General features: G+C 41.2%; 1 protein-coding gene across 5 annotated transcripts in view; it reads left to right on the top strand.

Annotated features, from left to right (window-relative positions):
- NRXN3 (neurexin 3) overlaps window positions 1-26,715 on the top strand; it is a gene marked incomplete at both ends in the record, with an annotated part of 985,035 nt that overhangs the window by 260,062 nt on the left and 698,258 nt on the right. For all 5 annotated transcript variants that reach the window (XM_082316881.1, XM_082316885.1, XM_082316884.1 and 2 more), the window contains 2 exons: window positions 8,057-8,495; window positions 13,595-13,978. In XM_082316881.1, coding sequence (XP_082173007.1) covers window positions 8,057-8,495; window positions 13,595-13,978 — 823 coding nt within the window. The remainder of the gene's footprint in view (window positions 1-8,056; window positions 8,496-13,594; window positions 13,979-26,715) is intronic.

Raw genomic sequence — 26,715 nt, 5'->3', positions numbered from 1 at the left:
CTAGTTATTCTCATTGCTCTCCTCAGGGCTCTTTCCAATAGTCCCACTCCTTTCTTGAAGTGCAATTCTCCAAACTGGACATGGTCTCCAGCAGAGTACAGCACTGTCTCCTCCTATGTCTCCATATGTTCCAGGATGCTTCATTCAATCCACCCAAATAATGATTTTCTGTGTTTAGCTAGTAAGTGTTTCTCTCAGTGTAGAACATAAAATTTCCTCATTATTGTATGTGCATGAATATTTGTAAAATGCTGACATGCTTCCTCTATGCCCTTCTTATATCCAGAGACATGTCCAGGGTACAACAACATGTTATGTATGTTACAACCAATTCTACTTGACCTTACTGCTGCCTATCCTGTGCCTTTTCAGTAGCTGAGGAAACGACTTTAGTCTTTGAGGCTAATATAGAATCCTTCAGCAACATTTCTCTTGCATCTATAAAGGCTTCTCCCCCCCTGTACAGTGTCATGCCTTTTCTCACAAATAAATATATATAATTTGTAATGTTCCCATCATATTTGTCTCAAGATGCAATTGTGGGGTCTCCTATTCCCTTTGAAATCAAGATTTTCTTCAACAGTAGACCAAATGAATTAGCAGTCAGTTTACCCCAGCATGGAGGATGCAGAAATCCACCCATGTGATAAAATAAATTCTGTCCTTATTGCTACCTATTCAAAGGAAGGAATCCAAGAAGCAGGTCATTTCACAACCCTGCTTTTCTGTAATTTGAATGCTGCAATGCAACACCAAGAATAAGTAAGGCTGTAGAGCATTTGACATTTTAGTCGCTTAGCAATATTCATAGCTAACTCAAGAAGCAGCAAGCTCAGTATATGCAAAAATGTATTATACAGCTCTAGACACATATTTAGAAATTCAATAAATAGCTGTAAAGCAACTTTTTCCCCCCTAAGGTTTGGAATCTCTCTCATTCATATATTTAGTTGGTCATAAGGCAAAAAATCTTAGATCTTACTCTAAAAAGGCGTAGATAGAAATATTTGGTCTCTATCTTGGTATATTCCAAGGTGAAAGCTAAGGCAGCAAGATGGACCTTGATTTGCCTTAATCTGTTTAAGCTTGCTCTGGGATACCCTGTGAATGATTTGGGTTGGTGTTAACTCTGTAGTAACTGTGAACATGCTCCAATGTCCTGAATTCTCATGAGAAGCCGGGGCTTATTTTTTGGCTTAAAGGATAGTTGTGACCACAATGAAGTACTGTGTCCTCTGTCCTGAGTATCTGTTATGGAAACATTCTCACTAGACCAGTTGAAGAAATTCCACCTTGCCTTTTTCAGCCTTTTTTTACTGGCACCTTGAATCCCTTTTCTTTCTCTTTCTTTATATCCTGCTTCAGGGAGTGCTTCTTTGTATCTTCCTATAAATCTTCTGAAACTAAATCAGTCTCTCTTCTCTTCTGGAGTTTTCCACAAAACTTGAAGTTATTCCGAACCTATAATTGATTTGTAAGGTGGAAAAAATTCTGTAGGGAAGCTTGAAATAGTTTTGCCTTACTGTTTAAGTGTTCTACTCACCATATTGCTATTTTTAGTTGGGTAAACACATGTTCTTTGTTAAATGTAATTCAGATGAAATGTAGGATCGCATTACTTTAGTCAACATAGCACAAATCATATTTGAGTCTTATTTGTTTGGTTTCAGTTACTTATCATCAACGTTCGATGTATTCTTTTTCATGACAGGTAAATTAACTCCTTCAGTGTGGTGAAAGGTGATTGTGTATATTACCTGAATACAGTTGTAATCACAGTGAAGCATCAAATATGTTTAGACCAGGTATGCACAGTCCACATAAAATTCTTTAAATAAGTATAGCAGCTTTAGTTACCCATCACTGAAGCCTTGGATCGCTGCATACGTAGTCTGTCCCAAACACAAAGCAAAGCACTGATAGCTGGTAGTGTTTGCTTCTGCTTGCTGCTCAGGGCAGGCTATAAACACATAGTTCTGGTAAACCAGCTGATAAACTGTAATTTATTAAGCTGCAGGAACTTGTCTTGTTCAGTGCAGGTGCCTTTAAGGAAGTCTTAGAAAGGCTCTAGGCTGAAAGTCTCGCAGTTAGATCTTCTGAGAAGTGATACGGGCAGTTGGTGAAGAGGGGCAGCCTTTGACAGAAATAAGCAATTGGTGATACACAGGATGCAGTAGGTGAACAACTTGGCTGAACTTCAGAGGTGCTCTTCCTAGCTAACTAAACTTATGTAGCCTTCAGGTTATTGCTCTCTTTCGTGATGTTTCATGATGGTCATCTAATTTGCCAAGCTATCAATGGCCATTCCCCTTTGGAGCATGCCTGTGTCCAGCCTGCACCAAACCCCCGGTTTCCTGCTTCATAGCACCAGCTTGGAGAGCAATTTTTGTATTGGCTACTGGCCAAGTCTAGCACATCCTTTTTCCTCACTTTTGTTGCTCCCTCTCTATCTGCATCTTCACTTGATTGCAGAGAGACGCTTTTCATCATTGTGAAAAGCCATCTGATTAGAGCTCTCATTAACCCATGAGTGAAGCTTCTTATAAGTTTAGCTGGAGAAATTCCTTGAATGCTTCAGAATTGCAAAGTTGCCATTTTTAAGAAACCTCAAAACTAGATTGCCAATTTGTTTTAGCTCAGCTTAAAACAAGCTCTTCTTTCTCAGCAGATTTAAAGGAAACCTAATTTACTGTGTATCTTTTTATCCCTCAAAATATCTCAGATGTCATGGATTTCTGCTGCTGATTGTCAGAGAGAGTGTGTGTCTGGACTATCCTGTCCCTGACCATCCATCTGTACTGGTCCAATTCATTAAACAAAGGCATCGAACAGTCAAAATATTCCTCTGCTAAAGTGTATTTTGAAGAAGTCCTCATGGAAAAGGAAAAAACCACTTTTTTCACTGTTCTAATTTCATTTTTGGAATATAAAGTGATTTTAAGATTGGAAGCATGAAGGTTACTTTTCAAATGCTCTGAGCATAGCTTTTGCTAGTCATTTTCTTCCCCTTTCTCTTTTCTACTTTGCTTCCTGGAATAATGCAAAGTAGATATGTATGTCTGTATCAGGAATCATCTCCTTGACTCCCTTAGGCCTCTTGACCTTCTCTGATAAACATAGCAGACACGGGATGAACTCAAGCTTGTCTCTGTTTAAACAGGCAAATTGGCTTTGTTCAGAAAGCCATCTGATAAAAACGAGCAAATTTGTGGGCACTGCTTTCATTGCTTTGCGTACTTCTAAGTCGTTATGGAAGCCATGTCCCAGAGCGGCACTAGAAGACTATGTTCTGGTGAGGGGCAGCTCTCTGAATCAGTTATGGCCTCATTTGGAGTTAGAGGTGTGGGTTTCAATCAGTATTTTGGTATATCCTGAAGAGCCCTCAAGTTAGTTCAGAGATTGATGGTAAAATGAGACTACGAGGTAGGAAGTGTTATGCAGATCGTAGGTTCTACAGCTGGCAGACAGCTTCCTCAGTGAAGCATGAAAACGTTTCTTATCTGGCTTGCAGGAGGTGACTTTCTAAGAAACTAGTTCTTGAAGCTCATATATTTAGAGCTATAGAATCAAGTTTTTTGTCCTAGACTTTTTACTTGCCTTCCTTTTTCATGGTGGATTGCAAGGTAGGATCACAAACCTATAAAAAAGCCTCACTGAAAGCACTGGTGGCAAGTCAGACCAGAATTGACACAAGCATCTTCTCCTTTACCAGGCAGTTTTAACATTTGGGAAGGATGTGTTTTATCTATTCTGGAAAACTGCACTGAAGCATCTGTTGATTTCATTAAAACACAAAGATTCATAGGTTATGAGGCCAAAAAGAGCCATTATGATAATCTAGGCTGATTTGCTATATAATTAATTCCTGTTTCACTATGTCTTTTAGAGAAAACAAGATACTATTTTAATTTAAAGTTTGCCAGTAGCAGAGAATGCACCATAACCTGTAGTAAATTATTTCAATAGCAAATTACCCTCATGTAAAAATAAGTCATAATATTTTAAAGTCTGAATTTCTCTAACTTCAATTTCTAGCCCCTGGATCCCATTATTCCTTTGTCACATGGACTGAAAAGCCCTCTATTGCCAAATTCCATTTTCTGCACAGGTACTCGTAGATTGTAATCGAATCATCCTTTAACCTCTACCTATTAAACAGACTGAATTTGAATGTTCTTCACTATGGGACACACATTCCACTCATTTAATTATATTCCCTTTTCTCATTCTTGAACCTTTGGTTTAACAACTGAACTGCAGATATCAGAAGCTGCCTTAGCGTTTCATTGCCCAAGCCAGAGATTCTGTTGTGTCTCTATTCCTGCTCAGGATTCACCTTGGTTTTACACCCAAGGATTATTTTTATCCTTTTGTTTATAGTGCTGAGAGTTCTGGTGTACCTGCTTATACATCAAGATCTTGATGTCGAAATGTGGCTGTCAGTGATACCTCAAGTCAGCTATGTGAACACTTGTACTTTTTCCTTCAACACAGGTGCTTTTTAAATTTCTCAAGCTAGGTTGTCGGCTTGTTTTTTTTAAAGAAAATAATGTAGAACAACAAACACTTGAATAATAGACATTCAAGTTGGGGTCTATCTGTTTCTTTGAAAAGATTGAATTCAGAACTCTTGTATCTATTAAACACCCTTTCTCCTCTCTTCCCCAAGTCTTCCTTTGTGCTTGCTTTCTTGGTCCTTTCTTTCAAACTTGCTCTCAGATCCTCAGTTGTTAGTGACTTTCTGGGTTACAACTGACTCCATGTAATTTTCTCTAGATCCTTTGAAAGTCTTCTGTCTCAAGGATTCTCCAGCTGTGGTACTGGTTTGACCAATAAAATACAAGGCAGTCTACAGCAAACCCCAAATAAACCCAGAGGTGGACCCTCTGCATTTCCCCAGGAGAGAGAGGAATTGTTACTCAAGTATCAAATATGTGAAAGGAGGAGGTGTAACCTGTATGTGGCTCAGCTGAGAGTTGGAAACTGCGTATCTGTATGTGATCATATTCCTTCTATCAGCAACCTGCAGAAGTTGCTGAAAGCAGATTGCTGAGTCATAGCTAGATACAACCCAGCACCAGCCATCAATCATATGTAGGGTATTGTGCTACCTGTCTGCTCCTCTCATATGTGGAAAGGCTGGGTCAAGGTACAGTTTAGAGGAGTGCTGGCTTGAGCAACCATTAGTCATTCTATAAGGCCAGTTCTCCTATGTTAGCATCATTAAAGTCACAGTTCATTCAGGCCTGGTATTCTCTTGCCCACCAAAGCAGCTCCATACCGGGGTGAAACCAAAAATGCAGCATTGCGCCCAAGTCAGGGAGTCCCATATGTATGTGCTGGCAGAAGGACTCTGTCCACAGGAACCCATTTCCAATTACCCTCTTTCTCAGGCTGTTCCTGCAGTGGGACAAGGAGTAGACTGTGCACAGCCTACTGTACACATAGATTCATTAAGAACATGAGAAAAGCCCTAGTGGGCCTGAAGAACAGTCAATCCATTTACCCAGTATTCTGCCTCCAATAGTGCAAGTGCTATTTAGGGGGAGCATATGAGCATGGCTGCGATCAGTGGTGCATTCCCCTTACACTCCCACAGCATCTACTGCTATTGGATTAGGATTATTAGAAGGTCCATCCCTTCCTTTTCCCTTTAATATCAGTTTATGGACTTGCTGTCCATTTATCTTTCTGGTTCTTTTTGAGCCTGCCGATGCTCTCTGCTTCCACAACCTCCTGTGGCAGGAAGTTCCAGAAGTTCACTACCTTCTGTGTAAATAAATACTTCTAAAAAATCCATTTTAAACTGATATCCTACAAGTTTCAGTGAGTGCCTCTAGTTCTATTATTGCTGGATTTGGTGAAGAGCAGTTCTACATTAACATTCTCCATCTTCTGTAAACTTCAATCATATTTTTTCTCAGGACACCTTTCTAAATATAAGAGCCCTGGCCCTTTCAGGCTATCCTCATAAAGCATCCTGCTCCATCCTCTTAATTGTTCTATTTATTTTCCTCTGTACCTTCAGCTCCTCTGTTTCCTTGAGATGCAGAGACAGGACTGCATGCTGCGCTCAGAACTAGTGTTTGTGGAAAGCGCTGGACTTGCTGCACACACAAACTACGTGCAGAAGTCTTGGGCAGTCCAGATAGCTGCATGTGCATGGAGTACCTATCACGCTTCTTACGGGTGCCTTTCCTGGATACAAAGGTAGCTGGAGCTCATCTCTGCTGTCTGGCTGATGTGCACCTCCTTGTCTGGCAAGAGGGGGAGGCTGTAATGCATAGCCTTGCTGAGTCACTGGAAGGATGTGTATGGTCTGTCTAGTGAGTGCATTTGACATGGTTAATCTGTAGAATGAAACTACTCCAGTCCCACAAATTGAAAATATATTTTATTCCTGTTGCAGATAGACTTGATGTTTTTGAAGTCTGTGCGAGGGCAGAGGGCTTTATCGGGAGTTAGGAGCAAAACAAGGTATTGAGGGTCAATACTGTCCTCTGCTGGGAGGAACTACAGCTTTGTGCCATGACTTTAAATGGGAATTAACAGCTGGCTTCTCCTTTCACTCTGATGTAGGGTGTTTTGCCTTTACAACAGGAAAATCTGATGCTGTGCTGGCTGCACTGAGGAGAAATTATCCTTTAATGCTTAATGAAAGCTGAAAATTCTTTGCTTGCTACAAATGTGTTGAATTGTGATTTCATTTCTTTTTCATCCTGAGGTCACCTACTTTAGAAGCTTATCCCTCATTCTTTCCTTCGTTTGCCTTTTAATGTTTACTGCACACTCATTTCTCTGACTTTCCTGTCCTATTTGGATAGTTAACAATGCATATCTCCTTTCCCTTCTCTTTTCATAGCAAATTGCTGACAACTCATCCTGCTAACATTTTGAAAGCAGAAATCAAATGTGTGTGTATGTATATGCTATATGTAATAGACACAAAGTATTTTAAAATAATAACTCCTTAGAAGAAATCAGAGTCTTCAGTAGTGTTGCAGAACATGAATTCAGTCAAAACTGTGTGAGTTGCAAAAATGCTTTTGCTTGCTGTATGTGCCAGCTCTGGGTTTAGGAAGCAGAGAAAGTTTACAAATATTTCAGTTTTGTGCTTTCTGCAGTCCCTGCCTCTGTGTGACAATGGCACGGGGCAGAGAGGAGTCCTCTTTGCTAGGAATTTATTCTGTACCTGTGAGAAAGAGAAGGGCAGCAGGTCCGGACTCCTGAGCAAGCCAGGCATGCTCAGGAGTCCTTACCTGTTTGGGACTCTTCTCTTGGCTAATTTCCATCTATGTAGCAACACAGAGCCCAGAGTTCTGGTCCTTAACCCAGAGAGAGTAAGAGTCCAGGCACTGAATGTGTACAGGCTTTTATGTGTTAACACAGAGAGCGTACGTTTCTTGAAGTGAGGGTAAGCTATGCAGATACCTCCATAGCAAGTTTGTGCCTGTAGTGATCTAACATTTCTTGGTCAGAGAAATTTTAAGTCTTTGCTTATTTTTTTCTTGTAGCTCTTTAGGAGCCACAGGGCAATCACCAACAGTTCACAGCAACTTGCTTAAATTTTTTTGCATCTCTCTCCTGGTAGTTAAGTGGGCTTATAGGAACAATAGAGAAATGACAGAGGTGGTACAGAGTTCCCTTCTGTGGCTAGCAGAGATGGACATGGAAGTTACGCTTTGTTATGTATTTTGTATGGGATTTATGCAAATATAACATCATGATACTAGACACACACTGTATTTTATGTACAAAAGCTTTTACAGCAGAGTGGGCCTGTGGTAGAGTTAATTGTTCTCACTGTCCTTCAGTTAAAAGTTCTCTTCTGCCTTCTTATCTGATCTATAGTCATCGCAAAGTACCCATTGCTGTCACTTCTATACACACTCCTGGTTGTGCTTTCTCCCTCTGTCATCATGTCAGACTCTTGCATGGTCTCCTTTCTGCTCCTCACTGCCTTTTGGGAGAAGTTTATCTCCCATAGCTGAAAGTAATTGAGGTATTTGTACTGTATGCAGGATTGATGTATGATATTTTTCCTTGTGTCTGGCAGGTTGTTTATAAGAATAACGACATTCGTCTGGAGCTGTCTCGCTTGGCACGGATTGGTGATACTAAGATGAAGATCTACGGGGAAGTGAAATTCGTGTGTGAGAACGTGGCTACACTGGATCCCATCAGCTTTGAGACACCTGAGGCCTATATTAGTCTGCCTAAATGGAATACCAAAAGGATGGGCTCCATCTCATTTGATTTCCGAACCACTGAACCCAATGGACTGATACTTTTCACCCATGGCAAGCCTCAGGAGAGGAAAGATGCCAGGAGCCAGAAAAATACAAAGGTAGACTTCTTTGCAGTTGAGCTTCTAGATGGGAACCTCTATTTGCTGCTGGACATGGGCTCTGGGACCATTAAAGTCAAGGCCACCCAGAAGAAAGCCAATGATGGAGAGTGGTATCATGTGGATATTCAAAGAGACGGAAGATCAGGTAGAGTGATGACTTTTTCTTAAGTAGATTAATCTTTCAGGTCCAGACCTAGGGCTGTGTATTAATTCTCAGAACCTTCAAAACCTGTTAGCTGAGAGTCACCTTCTTACAAAAACTTAGTGTTACTCCAGTGATGTTTATCCAGCAAAGCAAAGATGTGAATGGCTGGGTTTTCATTAAATGTTTAGTGGGAACTTCGGATAGCACATCACAGAGGCAGTCTATTAATATTTTATTCACAATCTTCAGATATTCTGGACCTATCTTTGCAATTACATACATAATTATAGTGATGACTTCTTTGTAGGCCACAGTAAGGTTTAAAATCCTTCAGAACCATTATTATTTAGTTCTTGGTTTGAGAAATTGCCACTGATCTACTTTTGGGTTTCTGTTCAAAAAGAAACTTAGTAGAAACCAAATGAAAACTTTTTCCTGTGACCTAATATTACCATCTTCTCCTGGATCTTGTGTCTTTAAAGAGCAGGGGTTTGGGATCTTGTCATGATGAAAATAAAAGTAATGGGCACAGCCAGTGACAAAAGTATGGTGACAAATCAACATTTTCAACCTGTTCTGTTTCCTTTAGTATCTTGTAGTTTTCAGTTAGGTTTCTGTACTCTCTCTTGGATGCCAAATTCTAGTCTTAATATCTGAGTCAGCATTCAGTGGATGTTCCGCTTTTTCCTCGCAGCTTCTCATTTTAAAAAAAGGTGTTTTAGTTTATTTCTAATGATATACCTACCATGCAATTACCAAGAGATATTTTGTTTGTTTCTAATGCTGGATATCAAGCTGACATATTCACGATGTACTCTGAGATTGTGTAAGGAAACAAAATGATCAAATACTGTAACTTCAGCGTGAGAATATGTGAACAATTGTATTTGAATTCTTCATAAACGGTTGGGATCTCAAAGCCTGGCCATATATCCCTTCAAAGGGAATTTTGCTTACATTTGCAAGTGGATTTGGGATTTGTCTGGTGATCTCCAGATGATAGCTTTAGGTCCCTAATTTTATGTTTCCAGTTGCTGAATGCCATCAGCAGAGAGAACGCAGTGCTGGAATTTGCTTCCCTCGAGTTTTCAAAAGAGCTGACTTTTAGATACCATGCAAAGCCTAGCTGTTTGAACAGGCCTTTGCCTGAAGCTAGTTTTTACTTTGATGATGCGAGGAGTTTCTTTGTATTTGGCATGGTGCTCTGCTAGAACTTAATATGTGTGGTTATATATTGCTATCTCGTAAAGACATCGATAGGAACATTTTATAAAGAAAGCCATAAATAAATAAATGGCGCTTTGATTTCTTTAGAATTGCTAAAATTTAATTAACTTCCAAGGATAAACTCAATTAGTTGCATTCAGTACTGCCTTCAGTTTTGCTTGCTCACTTGGGGACTGTCTGGCCTCTGGAAAGGCAGCTGCAGAAGGAGAAGAAACAGAAATGACACTAAGGTCTCTGTTAGAAAGTTTGTAAAAACCTAGGAAGAGGGACACACATTCATTTGGACTAGAAGAGTGTGACAGACAGCATTGCTACTTGGTGGATGAGACTATAGGACTGACTTGTTTGTCACTTGGCAGGGGGGTTTGTGATGTTCTGGACACTGATTAGAGATAACATTTTGAATTAAAAGCACTTTGCTCAACAAGAACGAACACATTTGTACATTCTTGTCTTTTTTTTTTTTTCCTTTTTTTTTAAATTGCATTTTCTGCTGACAATGAGTACTGCGTTAATGGTCCTAGTGGCTGATGTCTTGTCTTCCCAGAAAACCAGGATACTGGCATTGATTTCCTCACACCATACCTTTAGCAAGCATCAACTGCTCTTAGTCAGTGGTACTTTTGGTAGGTGTGAGAAGGAAGTTCGGGATCTCTTCTTCTTTAGTCCTTAGCTTTTCTCCCACATGTGGACCAGAGAATGGTTGCACCTTGAAGACTACTTTTTTTTTTTTTTTTTTTTAATGTGGATGCCTGTTATCTAGAAACTGAACCAAAATAACAAACTTACTTAATGTAGGCTACAAAACAGCCATTTGGGTTTAATGAGCTAGTTAGTGACCTAGAGGTTCTGATTCTCATTACTAAAGCAGCCAGGCCTTTATTAGGTGTCATCTCTCCCCTTCTTCTTCCCATTCCTGTAACAGTCCAAAACTTCAGGCTCTGCTGAGCTTAGTAAAATAGCCTAAAAATCCAAATATTCACTACTGTAAAGTATTAAGGCAGGAGCGCAAATGTTGGGAAAGCATGGCAGTTGTGCTCAAATAACCTCTGGCACCTCTAGTCCCTTTAGGCTTTGTGTGTGCTTTGGGCTGTTTTGGCTGCCAGAGCAACAAAAGCTGTTTTTTCCTCTGTACTCTGACGGAAGCTGACAGCATGGACACCTAGCATCCTGTAACCTTTCTGTCCTTGGGGAAAGCTCCTACAAAGTGTCCACAAAACCTGTCACAGTTTCTAGCTGGGGAGCACTGAGCACGTTACACAAAACAATGCTTTCAGCTGGTTATTGGTGACAAAACACACGTGTCCCACCCACTCAGACACTAAAAATCTTACTGGAAGGTTTGGTCTACATTTGCACCAAGGCACTGCTTTGTATACCAGCTCTGCCCTCAGTAACTGGGGTCTTTTAGTCTGTTTGTTCTTTAGCCCTACACAAAGTGCCTAAAGGACTGGAAAGGAGGTGCTTAGATGCTTCTGACTTCTCAAGATGGGATCTGATCTACCTAAACAGAGTTGAAAACATGGGATGGGGGGCGGGGGGAGAGGATGTCAGCTCATGTGGCTGCTCCTTCCTAGGGTCAGTTCAGAATTTCTCCATTTCAGCAGCTTGGTCTTAAAAGTGCTGCGCATCTGAGCTAGTACCATCTTCTTACAGGAATAGTTGCAGGGTACAAAACACTGGCAGAAAGTTTAGGCTGCTGTCTAGCCTATTTCCTTTCATCATCTCACGCTCTTTCTCCAGGTTTTGCACTTCTTCTTGGTATCCAGTAATTCTTCCCTTTTGGGGGGTTTCCTTTATCTTTGTGGCTTTTGCAGGTGATGTTTGTTTTCTCCATAGTAGCAGCTGTCTGGAGCTCAACCCTCCAGGATTTTCGTTTGTTCTAGTCTTTTGAGTAATATGTATTCCCCATGCTGCTTTTGAGGAGTAACAGCAGAGATGCTGGAAGGGGGGCGGTGATCCTGTGACTCCATGACACGCTGTACAGTCCTTTACGACTGTAGGTGTATTGTCACATCTTCTCTTTTCTTACTTTGTAAAAGGGAAAATGTCTGCCATGCTGCAGCTTGTTTTTACAAAATGATTCATCAAATAACTCTGTTTCTCTTTGAGCCTTTAATTTGTAACGCCTCTGTTGCTTCTGGCACTCTGCTGCCTCTGACATTATTCCCAAATTATTACTGAACACCACACACATGAAATACCTTGTGTCTGTGTCATACGTGCTGTTCTCTAAGACGACATGTATTACAACTGAAGAAAAAGCATGTGTACACGACTGCACTTTCTTACAGAGACACAAAACAGAGCTAACTCTATTAACTGAACTCTCCCACCTTATCATAGGGGTGTACGATAAAAATGCAATGATGTGGAATTAATCTTAAAGCTTGGATAGTTGTCTCTGAGGACAGACTATCTTAATGACAAGGCAGTTGGATGCGATGATTTATAGCTAGGGAGAGTGAATTGCTGATTTTTAGCTGAGTGTCTGGTGGGCAGATCTCCCTATCACGAAAGCTACTGAATGCTCTTCTGAAGAGTACGCTGCTCTGGGATGCGAGACCTGCGTTATGTTCCCTGTTTTTCTTTGGATGCACTGTCTGACCTTCAACAAGTCAGTGTGCTTCTCTGCACCTGTTTCATGTGTTCTGATTATATTTCTGTATTATAAATTCTGATTATTTTATGTGCTGGGGCAATTTCTTGAAATACATAGGAATGGCCTCAGTGCAGTATGCCCACATCTTGCTTGGAGCATATGGAAGCTACTACAGTTTTAATAATAACTGTTCTTCAGAGATAACTTTTATCTTTCTCTACTTCAATTTTCCTGTTTGTAAAATGGAAATTAGAATACTTAACTTCATCTGTAAAACCATAGAATAATTTATTTTGGAACAAACTTCTCGAGATTTCTAGTCCAAACTCTACTGAAATCTAGGCTTTCTTCAGGATTGTGTCCAGCTGTGTTTTGAATGCCTTCAGGATGGTGATTCCACAGCCTCTCTGAGGTTTCTGTTCCCATGTTTGACCACCCTCATGGTGAAAAATGTTCCTTTCTATGGGGTTGGAGTTTCCCTTGCTGCAGCCTGTGATCAGTGTCTCTTGTCACTGCAAGTGCACACTTCTGACTCATGTTCAAGTTGTCTGCCATATCCCCAGGTCCTTTTCTGCAGAGTTGCTCCTTAGCCAGCTGGTCTCCAGCCTGTACTTAATGTGTGAGGTTATTCTGCCCCAGGTGTAGGACTTCGTATTTACTGTTGTTGATTTACATCAAACATTTCTATCAGTCATTTGCTCCATCTTGTAAAGGCTTCTCTGAATGGTGGCCCTGTGCTTCCTCCAATGCATCAACCGTTATCCACAATTTGATGTCATCTACAAACTTGAACTATTGAGTTCCATTATCCAGTTCCAGCTTTGGAGGTACTGATGAAGTGTTTTCTGGAAGAGCTATGTAGTGTGAATTAATACGCTTTTACTTATCTTTTTTCTCTCCAGTCTCGATACCATCAAACTCCTGTATGTTCTCAGTAAGTCTTGGCTTTGCTGGATGAATACCATTGAATAATGCTCAGTTTTTACATGTTATTATTTAGCCATTGCATTGTTATGCTTGTGGCCTTATAATGCAAGTTGGGATACAGACACATGATGATCAGTCACTGCACGGAAATACTTACGGTCTGTGGCTCAAGAGGAGAGGGAGCTGTGTGGGAGACACTGTCTCTGTTTGGAGTGCATTTGGGTAGGGAGGAATCTTCACTCTCCTGCACTGAACCTTAAACCTCACTCAGTTATTGGAAAAAAATGAACTAGACTGAGGCTGTAAGTGAAAGTGTTGATGTCTCCTTATCCTCCTCATTTAGGTACTATATCAGTGAACAGCAGACGCACGCCATTCACCGCTAGTGGGGAGAGTGAGATCCTAGATCTGGAAGGCGACATGTACCTCGGTGGGCTGCCTGAGAACCGGGCAGGACTCATCCTTCCTACAGAGCTCTGGACAGCAATGCTGAACTATGGTTATGTTGGCTGTATCCGAGACTTGTTCATCGATGGACGCAGCAAGAACATCCGGCAGCTGGCAGAGGCGCAGAACGCCGCAGGAGTCAAGTCCTCCTGCTCCCGCCTCAGCACCAAGCAGTGCGACAGCTACCCGTGTAAGAATAATGCAGTCTGCAAGGATGGCTGGAACCGCTTCATTTGCGACTGCACTGGCACCGGCTATTGGGGTAGAACATGTGAGCGAGGTAAGCTGAGTTTTCTGATCTCAGTTACACAGAGCTGAAGGTGTGCAGGAGAACTAGAACAAAATCCAGTGTTTCCATGAGACCTTCCCCTGCCCTTGTTAGCCTTCCCAATGCTAAGTTCCCGTCCGCATGCTAGGAAAGCATTTTTCTCTGATTGTTTCCTTCCAGTCTTTTCCACCTTCATTTTATGAGCTTACCTTCTTCATCTGCCACTTCACTCCCTAAGCCTTCTGAAGTCCTTGTCTTCAGGTTCCAGAGTTTCTTTGAGTATGGTTTGTCTCCTAAGGGAGAAAATGCTGCTGCATGTGAGAAGTCTCAGGCAAAATACTGGAAACAGTACCAAGTGTGGACTTGAGTTATGAGGATTTTTCTTGCATGGGACAGGTGACGTATCCCAGTTCTGTCTAGTCCTCCTCTTTTTTGCATGGTAGGATTTCCTTGATGGCTGTTTATTGGGTAAAGCCAGCTAATGAGATAGTGTTAACAGCAACGTCTCCAAGTCCACCTCTGATAAGGCAAATCTGTAGGAGATGGTGGGAGATTCTCTGCATCTTATTCTTACTTATTCTGACTGGTGAGTTAAAGACATATGACTGGAGATTTGAGGCACAAATAACACTAGTACAGGCAGGCAAAACATATGTGTTCTAGGCCACATGGAAAGGAATTTTCTAATGTAAGATATCTGAGCTATATATTTCTCAAATACCAGGTGTTTCCATTAATTGTTTTTGTCCTTATTGTGCTGGTGCCACAGTCAGAATGAGGTAGGTGAGTGGTTTAAAAAAAAAAAAAAGATGGGGCTAAGATCACTTAGAAAAGAAAATACTCCCTAAAGGGCATTTTCTTATATTGAAACCAATCATTCTGTTAATATTTGGCCACTAGCACTGCATTCTGGTTGAACTGCACTCACAGTACACCCAAGAATTAACTGTAAACCATTAGCAGAGTCTTAGGGCTTTCAGCCCCATCTTTCTATTACCTTACTTATTACATGGCCTAACAGTTACAGCATGTGTCTTAAAACTGGGAATTCACACATTTTTGAGCTTCTGCCATAAATATTTAAGAAGCTCCTTTCCCCCTCAGTGTCCCCCCTATGCATTTTTTAATATCGATGATAGTACCATGCCACTTATGACAAAGAACGTGAAAGTTAGGTACAGTGCATAAAATATTAGGCAGAATTGAGATTTGTAATTCATTCATTCTCCAGAGGATTTTCTTCTTTGAAGGAAGTTTTTGTTAATGACCAAAATTCTTCCTATAGACTGGATGAGGTTTTTGGGTTTTACAGCACAAGATCTATGATCGTTCATAAAGCTCCTCACAGCTAGCAATTTGTATCATGCTGCCCTAAGCAGCAATAGTAGTTAATTGTCAGTGGTCCTTAAAACAGCTGAAGCATCAACACTGCCATCCGTGCTGTGAGGACATGGGTGAAAATGTAAGATTCATGGCATTGGCTATGCCAATGTCAGCTCAGCAGTTCTCTCTTATAGACTACATTGGATTAGAAGATTCTGGAAAACTTCAGAGGTTTTCTCAACCACAGCCTTAGGAATTGTTTTGGCCAATTGTTGTGTGATTAGGTTTTGGACAGACATGATAAAAAGAAGCACTACCATAAATGCATTGTTCCCCCACAAAATTGCAGTTATGCTTGCCCTTGGTCTTTATTTAGTATTGGGAGTGACCATCTCTGTGATTCAGGACTTTCTGGACTCTGTCTCATGTCCATCTCCTGGATCTAGCTCTCAGAAGAGAATTCAAAGCTAACCGATGACATAAATAACAGGATTCATCTCATGTACCTCTAGATATCTATGGTGTTGGCTTTTAATGCTTTTATTATCAGTGAAAAGAAATCAGTAGTTTAAGGGCATGTAAGCATTTTAATTTAGGAGAAATGAATCTCAAGTCTGGCCTGAGATCCATAACTTGGCCATGCTCTGGCCAGCATGAGTATGAATAAGAAAGATACGTGTATGAATGCATGTCGACCAGTGTGGGAACTTGAGGTCCTAATAAATATGTGTCAGAATCAGAGCATATTTAATGTTAACAAAACAATGATGATGTAGTTCAGGACAACATAAAAGATGTATGCAGAGGTCCTAATCCTGAGAAACTCATTTTGTCTATAACTAGAAACCACAGACCCCTTACTGGTTTAGTACCTGTGTCAGGCAAAACGTGGCTTTCATGCCTGAGGTTCCTTGGCAACACGAGAAGCAGCTCACAGGGAATAAATATTTGTAGACTAGATACACAAAAAAAGTTGTGCAAATTGAAGTGTGGTTGACTCCACAACATTTATTATGGTGTTACATAGCAGTCTTGTACTGCTCTGATACAACTACTTGATATCAGGCGACTGCATTAGTGCACAGTGGTTTTGTCTCCATGAAAAAAAAGTATTGCAGGCTACCAGTGATGTTTTTCATTCTCGTGGTCTGACACCCAAGGATTATTGCAAGTCCTAACTTTAGCTGGCCTGTGATCCAAATGCTGTTGGAAGGACAAAAGTTGAGATGGAGACAGGGGAGGGAATCAAAGTTAGAGATGCTGCCATGCCACAGTGGCACTTCTGCATAGTGACTACAGAGCTGCCACAGGATCGGGGGGAGCCAGGCTGGTGTGTAAGGGGAGGAATGAAGAAGGAGCAGGCTAGCTCTTTTAATAAGAGAAAACTACTGACCCCATTTTCCAGTCTGCTATCTGTTATCTGTGAAGGGCTGTCTAACTCATTTTATTCAGTCGTTAGACTTCTGTCCTGTTAAAAGAGAGGAGTGTAACTCTTGGAAGGGGTTTGCAGCCCAAGATGTAAAGGGTTAAGGGGCAGGGGAGCCTAGAATAAAAAATCTTCTGTGCCTGTTGGCTACCAGGAAAATTGCTCTTTATCACAAAGCAAAGCACATACTTAACATTTAGTTAAGATACTAAAAATACAAAAGACATACATACAACTCCAGTGAGAGAAGCAGATGATTCATTTGTTGATGGTAAAGTCTATCTCCCACTTTCCAGGTATAGCATTTCTATATTTATAATGCTGTATTTCTCATACATTTTATATTTTGCCGTATGAAGGACTACATCTAAAAGGGACTCGAAAAGGAAATTGATTGTGTCATAGATAGAAAAGAGGTTTGGGTCCTTTTTATTCATGGTGAAACAATACAAATACACGATATTCAGTATGTCACCTATATCTAAAGCCTGTGGGATTTTGTTCTGTCAGTGAAATAACACCTCTGTATATTCAGCAAGTTACACGGGATGCAACATAGACTTTGGTTGTGGTGATCTGCTCAGGCAGTACTTCTGTGAAGATGGAGAAACCTTGCTGTGGCTGCAGTTTGATAGGGCACAGAATGGAGAACTGCTGCCAAGGCCTCAAATTCGTTCTTACAATTCCAGTATCTAATCGGTCGTGTTTTCAGTCTTAAAGTGTCATAGCTTCTAAGGGTAATGTAGTCCCTCCTTCGGGTAATTGAAATGGCATAGAAGAGATGGGGTGAGACATGGCAAAGACTAGTTCATGTCTGATATGCCTCCCACCCAAGGCGGGGTATATCAGGGAATGAAAAGTGCTGGTAGGACTACTCTGTTTTTTTCGGTAACCGTATGTTTTTCCTGTACTAACTAGGAAAGAATATTCTTGGGAGACAAATCGTGAAGGCTTCTATCAGGTATACTTACATTGAAGTCCTTGCTGTAGAAACTAGAGTGCATGGACATCAGTGTTTGATCCTCAGAAAAGCTGAGACAAGGTACTTCACCTAAACAAGACTCTCCTCAGTCTTCATAAATTTCATGTGATCTGCTTGTGAGACTGTGTTTCTCTCCAGCTCTGTAGCCAGTGGGAGGGGACACAGAAGGGAGAGGAGATGAAAGTGCAATGGGATTCATTGGCCAGAAGTGCTCAATGCCAGGCTGTGAGGCTGAGCAAAGGCAGCGGCAAATGCTGGCAATTAGCTAGATGTGGTCCCCTTTTCACACCTTCTGCCAGAGGCTGTGCTGACCAGGTAACACACCTGTTAGTTATTTATTTTCTTAAATTCTTGAGCTTCCCATTCTCTATCATCTTTCCATAATGGTTCTCTACTACCCAGTCTAACTCAGTGTGACAATATTGGAAATCATATGTGAGAAGAGCCTTTCTGAGCCACTGTTAAAATTAAGGAGCTGCTATAAGCATAGCAGCATTTGGATGAGTTTCTGAAACCAGAGATTCCACAGTAGCTGTTGGCAGGGAGCAGTGGTGTGGCTGTCCACCAGGCTAGGAAATAAGACTCTGCTGGCTTTGCAAGTGGCATGAACTCAATTAAAGTAGCATTGTGACCTCCTTCTTTAGATGTCTTGGATAAATACTCTAAGATTAAAAAAGTAGAAGCCTGGCAATGAGGACCTGTGCTAAATGTCTACGTTCCCCGTGCAGTTAGTGGAGGGACATAGTTGCTTCTCAGGAGAAATTCAAAGCAATAACATGATCTGCTTGCCTCCTTTTGTTGATTTGCCTGTCTCCTTTTATTGATTATGTGGAGATTCTGGTCTGATAATTCAGTATTGCTGCACTCCAGAAGGTAACTGTCTCTACTACGGAGGAATTGACAGTGCCAAACTGCCAAAGCTACCAGACTGACAAAAAAGAGGATGTCTTGTTTGGGGTGGGAGCATAAAGCAAAGAAAATAGAAAAGAAGCTAATAGACAGGACACAATCCCTCCTGCAAGTGATGCTCTGAGTGCCTTGTAATGTGGTAATGATCTCGCCTCCCCCTGCTCCCTGAGCTCTCCTACACTCCTGTTATATCTGATTAGAGTATGTATGGTGGAGAGCAAGATTTAATCATGCCAGAAAGACTCCTAAACTGAAAGGCAGTTTTTTGGGTGTCTCTGAAATGAATGGCAGGCACAGTGAAGTGGATTTGTGATGGAAGTTATGATTGCAAGTACATATTGAGGCTTTGTACTGAGTTTGCTGGGTCTTGGGTTGTGGTGTGTTGGGCATTAGGGAAAAAAACCTTGGGCTTGTACTCTTTGTAGTATTTAGTGATTCTTGCATCCTAGGGTTTTAGAAAGAACAGGAGTATCAGAGAACAGTGTCTGCAGTGCAGCCTCTCTGTTCTAAAGTACTGTATTCCAACAGGTCTGCCATTTTGCTAGTTAGTTTGAAATAAAGGACATAAAATATCTGAAAGCTCATGGGAATGCTTCCCAAATGCTTTCTGGTCATCAGACGTAGGGCAGGCTTTGGGAGAATTGACAAAAAGGATCCTCCAACGCAACAGGTAGCACATTTCCTCCTGCTGCATGTGAAATACCTCCTGATACTGAACCCAGTAGAAATTAGGGTGAGTTGCAAGTGTTGTCAGCAAGAAGGGCTGGAGGGCTGTTGCAGACATGTAGGAGGGTGGGAAGGGTGTTTTGGTGCAGCTACTGTGAAGGATCTTTAGTATTTTTAAGTACTTAATGTCTTCTGTAGCGTTTGGCTTCTAATTTGTTAGCATTTGACATCAGTTGCAGCATCAGGTCGCTGCAGCCCCCTGTTAATTGCACTTAAGATGTTAGAGGTAGGAGTTGGGATCTGGCTCGTGGAGGATGATGTACTACTTTGCTGTGATAACAAAGCACCTCCTCACAACCCATGAACTTTTCCAAAAAGGACCCCAAAGCCCTGGCATTAAACAAGCCGGAGGAAGGGAATGTGTGTTGTATTCACATTAGCTATTTTCTGTAGCTGCAGTGAAAATGCCATGGGCTCAAAAAGGTGCATGAGATCTGTTCTTCTGTGGATCCTGAAAGCTCTCTGTGTGCTTTCCTTCTGCTGAAACGCTGTGAGAGGGACTGCAAAGGGCAAAAACCCAGGAAGGACATAAAGCAAAAGGCAACTGAAAATCAGATTGTTTTAGGCCAATGAAAAGCAAATGTGGTTGATCACACACTTTTTAATGCTTTCTCCTACTTAATTGCCTTGATTGGAGGGGTTTTTTTGGGTTTGTTTTTGTTTTTTTATTGAGGTATATACTGATAAGATTAGAAAAGGCAGGTTGGTATGAGACTGCTAGTCATTTAAAACTGAAATAAAAGACACCGAGGTTTAGATATTAAACTTTTGAAGTTAATTGCTCAGAACTGGACATAGCCTGAGTCCTTTCCAAGTGAGAGAAAGAAAGAAAGAAAAAGTCTTGTTCTAGCCCTTTTCCTTTTGCTGCGCTGTACCCAGTATTCATTGCAGCAAGACAGAGATAGCCCACTGCAGTTCTCCTCCCAAGGGCTGGAACCAGTGTCCCTTCGTGTTTGGGTTTGCTCACAGATGGACGATTAACACCCTGAGCAAACCAGGCTTTTTCTGTGTTTTGTGGCATACTGTTTGTAAACAGCAATGTACCTGCTGTTGGCAATGCTGATGTTGAGCATAGGGCTCCGCGTTTTATTATCTGCCAAGTACCTTTATAGCAATGTTTGCTAAGAACAGTTTAATGACAACACACATCTGCCCATTATGTATGCAATAAACGGAGGTGTTGTAAAATTACTGGTAATAAGAAATGCTGCAAAACCATTTACTACATGGTTTAAGTGCTGCATGCTTTTCTGTCTCAAGCACAGGTAGCAGCATAGATTTCTTTTTTATTTTAGTGAAGATGTTTGATGATGATTACATATTTGAAGGTTTGTTTAAAAAACCCTCAAATGTGTTGATGCTTTTTTGGACTGTCCAGACCTTCTGAGTCTGCAGTGTAATGCTAGATAACTGCTGAGAATATATTTTCTTATAGGACTGATGGTTCCCAAGGGTGCTGGATGCATTAGGAGAAAAGCCTTTGCTGCAGTGTTTTAATGCTTTTAATCCCTGCTGGATCTTGAATATTCAAAGACTTTAGGAAAGTCAAAACATCAGAATAATTTTTATGATTTAATGACATAAAGTGAAAGATGTTAGAAATCAGAAAGTCTGTTCTAGAGCTTATCTGTTCATTGACTTACTAGTACCAGATAGGTCCCTATTGTACAATTTCCCCAAATGTCTCCAAAATGCAGAAAAAAAGATTCCGTCTGAATTTAGAAAAAGAGTTAATGCAATCCCTTCACACCCATTTTAATTTGTTCCTCACTAATTTTATAGAGAAATCTCCATTGAACATGATCTGAGGCATTTAGCTTTTGCTAAGGGCATTTGTGTGAGAAGTTCATTTTCTTACTTGCTGTCAATCCATTTGTAACATCTGTGGCTGTTCCCTCTATGGCTGGCCCAAGCAGCTACTACTGTGGTATATGCTGTATACAGTTCTTCTGCTCAAGAATCGCAGGCCTGGGCTTTCTGTGCTTAGCTCCCTCATGTCTCTTCCTAATGACTGGGTGTCAGAGCAGAAGGCTACTGTTGGTTGCATAAGTGCTGGACTATTCTACTGTATTAGGCTTTTATGTATCCTTCATCTCTGCATCCTTTGCTTGCCTTCCATGGAGTAACTTCTGTTCTAACATCCAAACAATTCCCAAGATGCTCGTGAAATGTTGTGCCAGCTCCAGTAAGGACAGTGCAGCCAAGATGGGGCTTGTAAGGGAAAAGAAACAACATGAAGCAACAATTTGTCTCTCACTTCTGTGGATTTATGTTGTGATCCTTTCCACTCATCATAACTTTATTTTCCATAGATGTATCTATTCAGTCAAAAGCCACTCTGAACATACATTGTTTCCAGGACAAGTGATGGCATTTATTGCCTTGTAATGCCTTTATGATGTTATCTGTGAAATTAGCTTTCTCTATCTTTCTGCTTTGCCCCGTTGAAGCCATCGAGCTGAAAAGCAGGCACTGGCACAGTGCATTTTCTGTCTCTTCTTCTTCGGTACAGAAGAGTATGCAGTTAATTCTGCAGTCAGGGTGATTACATCTTTTTCAGGAGAGATCATTTCACGGTCTTTAGGTTGTTGAACTTTAACTTCGAAGAGTCTCATTGATGTGACAATATCCAACAGTACCTGCTGAGCAGCTGGAAAATCTGAGACCGTATAAAAATCAACTGATTGTCTCTCCTATATTTTATAATGACATGGGTATGATTTTTTTAATCTGTTTTTAATCCTGTTTCTTCATCCTGTCTCCATCATCATATGCATCAAGGCCACTCCTGCCTTCCATGCTGCATGTGAATTTGTTAGCACTCCAGGTGCTCTTAATCTCATCTGAATATGGTAATTGATGGCACAGAAGATGATAATTTCTGCTGTTTTTCTCTAAACTTCTGTGATTCTGGCTGTTTATTGCTGAGTGTAGCTTTCACAAGGTCCTCCCAGTTCAAGAAATATGATTATCCAAAACTGTATTAGATTTTGTGCTACTGTCAGCTCCTGTAAAGAGCACTTGAACAACAAAAAGATGTTGATGGGTAGATGAGTAAGAACATTTGGTTAATGCTTTTTAGCATCTTATACTTTTGTTAGTGTACGCCTCTTCTACAGGACTAATATTGTAGTGGCACATTTGTTTATCTGCTGGTTTATAAATAGCAGCTCAGAACAATGGCTTCTCCTTTGGCCACCAAATACAATGGCCTTCTCCAATGGCCACCAAATATAATGGCCTTCTCCAATGGCCACAAAATATACCCTATCTGTAAGTCAAGGCACAATGCTGCTCACATACATCTCAGACTAAAGGACAGCTTGTCATAGCAGGTCAGTTTTGCCTGAATCACACTGTATCAGGAGAAGGTAGAATTTACTAAAAGTTGGATCACCTGAAGTGGTAAGTCACTATGAAGAAAGGAAATACTTTTTCACCTTCTCAGGTTGCCCGGGTAACTCCTAGCAAGACGTATAATGGCATGTCACATGTATGATCCAGAATGGGCTTGCTTACTTTGAGTATGCACCATGTCTGTTGCGATCGGTCAGGTGTCTAGGGAGGAACTGATGACACTGGGTGCAAGAGTCGCTTCAGACTACATCGTAACTTTGAGTCTGTTATTGCTTAGTGGCTGATCTCAGTCCTTGTGGCTTCGTAACCCCCTTCCTTTCCATACCCTCAAATCAGACAAGTTTGTGTTTCTGCTGAGACTGCCAATTGTCCCTAAAATTAATGGGAATATCTTGATGGAAGTGACCAGGATGAAGTAGATTCATTTGTCAGGAAAAATTATTTTCAATATTTAAAATTATTATATAGACCCTGGAGATGTTATCTGTGAAATTAGCTTTCTCTATCTCTCTGCTTTGCCCCGTTGAAGCCATCGAGCTGAAAAGCAGGCACTGGCACAGTGCATTTTCTGTCTCATTTCTTCTTCTCTGTTCACCTCAAGGGGAGAGGAAAGACTTGGCATTCATGATGCTCCCTTAATTCATTCTGTCTCCATGTGGAGATAGGCAGTCACCCCTCGGACACTTTGATTGATTGGATGAGGCTATTATGTGATATGGAAAAGATATGCAAAGCACAGCCATCACCACAAGCATGGAAAGTCCTACTTGGTGGTGTATATGGGCTCACTCAGATCTGCTTGGTTTGTCTGCCTTCTTTCATATGCAGTTAATCCACAGAATAGCTCACAGGGTGATCCTGGTGAATCTGCCGCCACTAGGTATCAGACTCCAAGGTGTGGCTCTCCAGAGGGAGAGCCTCACTCACTCTGCCAAAGGGTCTGAGAATGAATAAAGAAAAGGTAATTTTAATCATCTTTATTTGCTTCCTTACCAGTGTCCTAATTTTTTTTCCTGGGTAATCGAGAACAAGGAGGTTAAAATTGGGAGATAAGGTGCAGAAGAGGGAAACTGTATCCTGATAAATCTTAATACGAGTTTCAGAGTGACTTCCTGCTTTGTGATGATTATAGGTGGTGAGTAGGTGGATAAGTAAAATGTAAAACTCGGGAGGTATCCATCACATTAATGTAAAAGTCATCCCACTGAAGAGGCACAGTAGCCGGGAGGATGTACAAGAAAAGCAGCCTCATAATACATGCTGTTGGTCTCATGATGTTTCCATTTTTTATGGCCTGCGGCTGTTGTCTTCTAACTGATAAGGCAAGGTCCTCTTGCGGTCAGCCTGGGCCCTTTGGATAGGGGTTTCCTACCATCCTAATCTTGTGTTCTTGTGAGCAACTTAGCATTCTTTCCATTTCTGAACAAGGGGGAATTGTAATTCTTCACGTTGCAATACTGCTGAAGGGAGCAGAAGGACAGGGCAGGTTGGAGGGGATTACTGTTGGACGTCGTATCAAAGCACCAGAGTTTAGGATTCAAGCGGAGTCATGCAGAATCAGACTTTTAAGTCTGACTACCCCAGTACCCACAGGCCCCATTTCAAACTGCTGAGAAAAGAAAAATATGGTATTTTAAATAGTGACTTTTTATCCACTACCTTTCATTAAATGAGTAAAAATGGAAAATGACAATTCAGCCCTCAGCTGAAAAGCGTGTTAGATTGACAGCTCTGGGAGTCCTCGGCTTGTGCTCAGAATGTGAAATATATATGGAGTAGCTGTCCTTTGTATACCTTATTCATCTCTTGGAGGATTATTTGCATTGGAGATTAGAAGGTAGGTCAGTCTTCCTGACCTGCCTGGTCTTTGGTAGAGCTGCAAAGTAGAGTGGTGAAAGGGGGAACTCTTCCTCTGTAGCTCTGATTTCCTCTCCGTTGCTTGTGTGACTGCTCAAGACAGAACGAGGCATGAAGCAGCTTAAAGCACCCAGCCCAGGGAAAAGAGCAAGAGGTTTTGAACTGGGCAGAACAAAATGGAGTTTGCCCTGCGTGTATCACCTGCCACGTTAGGACAAGATTTCCCCTTGAAGAAGGTATTGGCAAAAAACATGTGCTTGCTAAATAGTGAGAAGGAAGCAAGAATACAGAAACCATCTCAAATATTTTATAGTTTTGTTATTGTGTTTGTTTTGTTTTGATTTTTTTTTTAAACTCTCTGTCATGAATGTTTGTGACTGAACAGAAAAATGAGGTCAAAGGAAAGACTCTTGACATATTAAGAAATTTCAGAAGATCTAGAGTTCTTACACTAATCTCAGTGTACAGGATCTGGTTACTAGACATGGAAGCCTAACAATTCAGTGCCGAGCCATGGAAACATCCAGGTTTTCACCATTTGTTACCATCTCCCCAGTGAAGTTCTCTTCTGTTGCACTCCGGCTTTTTGATGTAAACCCCAAGCGTCACTGCAACTCCATTTCTGCTGGTCAACTCTTATGTCCAATTTGTGCAAATCTTCTTTATTCTGCATTTGCATTTGATTGTTCTGTGCTCTTGGAGGACTGACCAGGGCTGAATTTTAGCCTTTCCCTCCCTGTCAAGCATTACTGGAGGATGACTTAGCACTGCAGCCAAGGTGCTTGCCTCAAAGCTGTGTTTTTAATAATTCCAGCTTTTCTTCTTGTTGAACACAGGATAGGTCAGCAGAGGATGTGGATAAAGTGGGGCACAGATAATGGCAGTTGGCAGTTCACTTTTCACCAGTCCCAGTCTGATGCTGGGAGCGCTGCTGTGGTGTGAAGGAGCTGCCATTAGCCACCTTGGTGAAGGGGGTGGAGATTGTCCAGAGCTCAGCAGGATGGAGGTTCACTCCTGTCCTAGTCTGTCACCCTCCTGCTTACTGAGGCAACATTACATTTCCGTATCTTGTTCAAATGCATGTATACCATTCCCCTAAGCCTGCCGGGTTCCTTCTGCCTCCTCACTTTCCAGTCCAATCAAATTTCACTTTCCTGTCTGGTGCAGAAGAGCAAGGAGTGTCCTGGAAGATTTCTTGGGATGTGGGAAAAGGGGGCAAGGGAAGGAATTAATAGAACTTCATCAAACAAAATGCTGGTATCTTTTTCTTGTGTCATTTTATAGCCTTCAATCTTTTCGGGTAAAACAATTAGGCAAAAGAAAAAGGATTATGGTAAAGAGAAACAGAAATGATTTATCATGCTATTTTTTAGATGACTCACTTTGTTTTAGCTTTATCTTTTAATTTTTTTATTTAAAGTCAAAGGCACTTGGGCTGCTTTAAAAAAAATCAAAACATAAAGGAACACCACAAATAGCCATGTCGAAGAGTAATGAATCCAGCAGACTTGTGTCCAAATAAAAAAGGCAGAAAAGTGTAGGCTGGAATTGGTATTGACTGTGCAACGTGCACAGTGCTAATGGACCTGCAGAAGAAACAAGAACATTGCAGCCATAAAAGTGAAAACCTGGTCTGCTGTGAATACAGATGAGAGTGGGAAAGACAGTGCTTTTATGGTGCTGCTTTTGCACACATGGCCTGTTGAGCTAACCTGCTTATAAAGTCAGAGTGACAGGATGTAGATTAGCGATCAGCATCCTCATTTAGCCATTTCTCCCCAGGCTGATTTACACTGCTGTGATTTCTCTTTTGTCTTTTCTTGCTGTCTGGTGACTATTTGCTGAGCCCATCTATTCTCTTTTACACTATTTTTTTTTTCTGAGAGAAGCCATAAAAGTTAAAATGCTGGTCATTTTCCCTTCTTTGTGTGTGTTGCCTACAGTTCATACCCTAGTATGTGCCGCCAGCAAAGCCTCAGTCAGTAAGTCTTCCAGAAGAAGCAGCTTTGAAACAGCTGTCATGTCCCTTCTGCTGAGAGTTGTTTTTTTTCCCAGACACCCTGTCGCTCAGATTAGGGAGGGATACTGGCCTGTATCCACTGGATTGATGTGCTCTATCAAAACATTGATCAACAAAATCCTATTAAAACAGTGTGGCACCCATAGCTT

The sequence above is a fragment of the Platalea leucorodia genome, assembly GCF_965183815.1.
Source record: "Platalea leucorodia genome assembly, chromosome: 7".
NCBI classification, from domain to species: domain Eukaryota; kingdom Metazoa; phylum Chordata; class Aves; order Pelecaniformes; family Threskiornithidae; genus Platalea; species Platalea leucorodia.
Note: the sequence above shows the minus strand (reverse complement) of the source record. Positions and strands in the feature narration are given on the sequence as shown.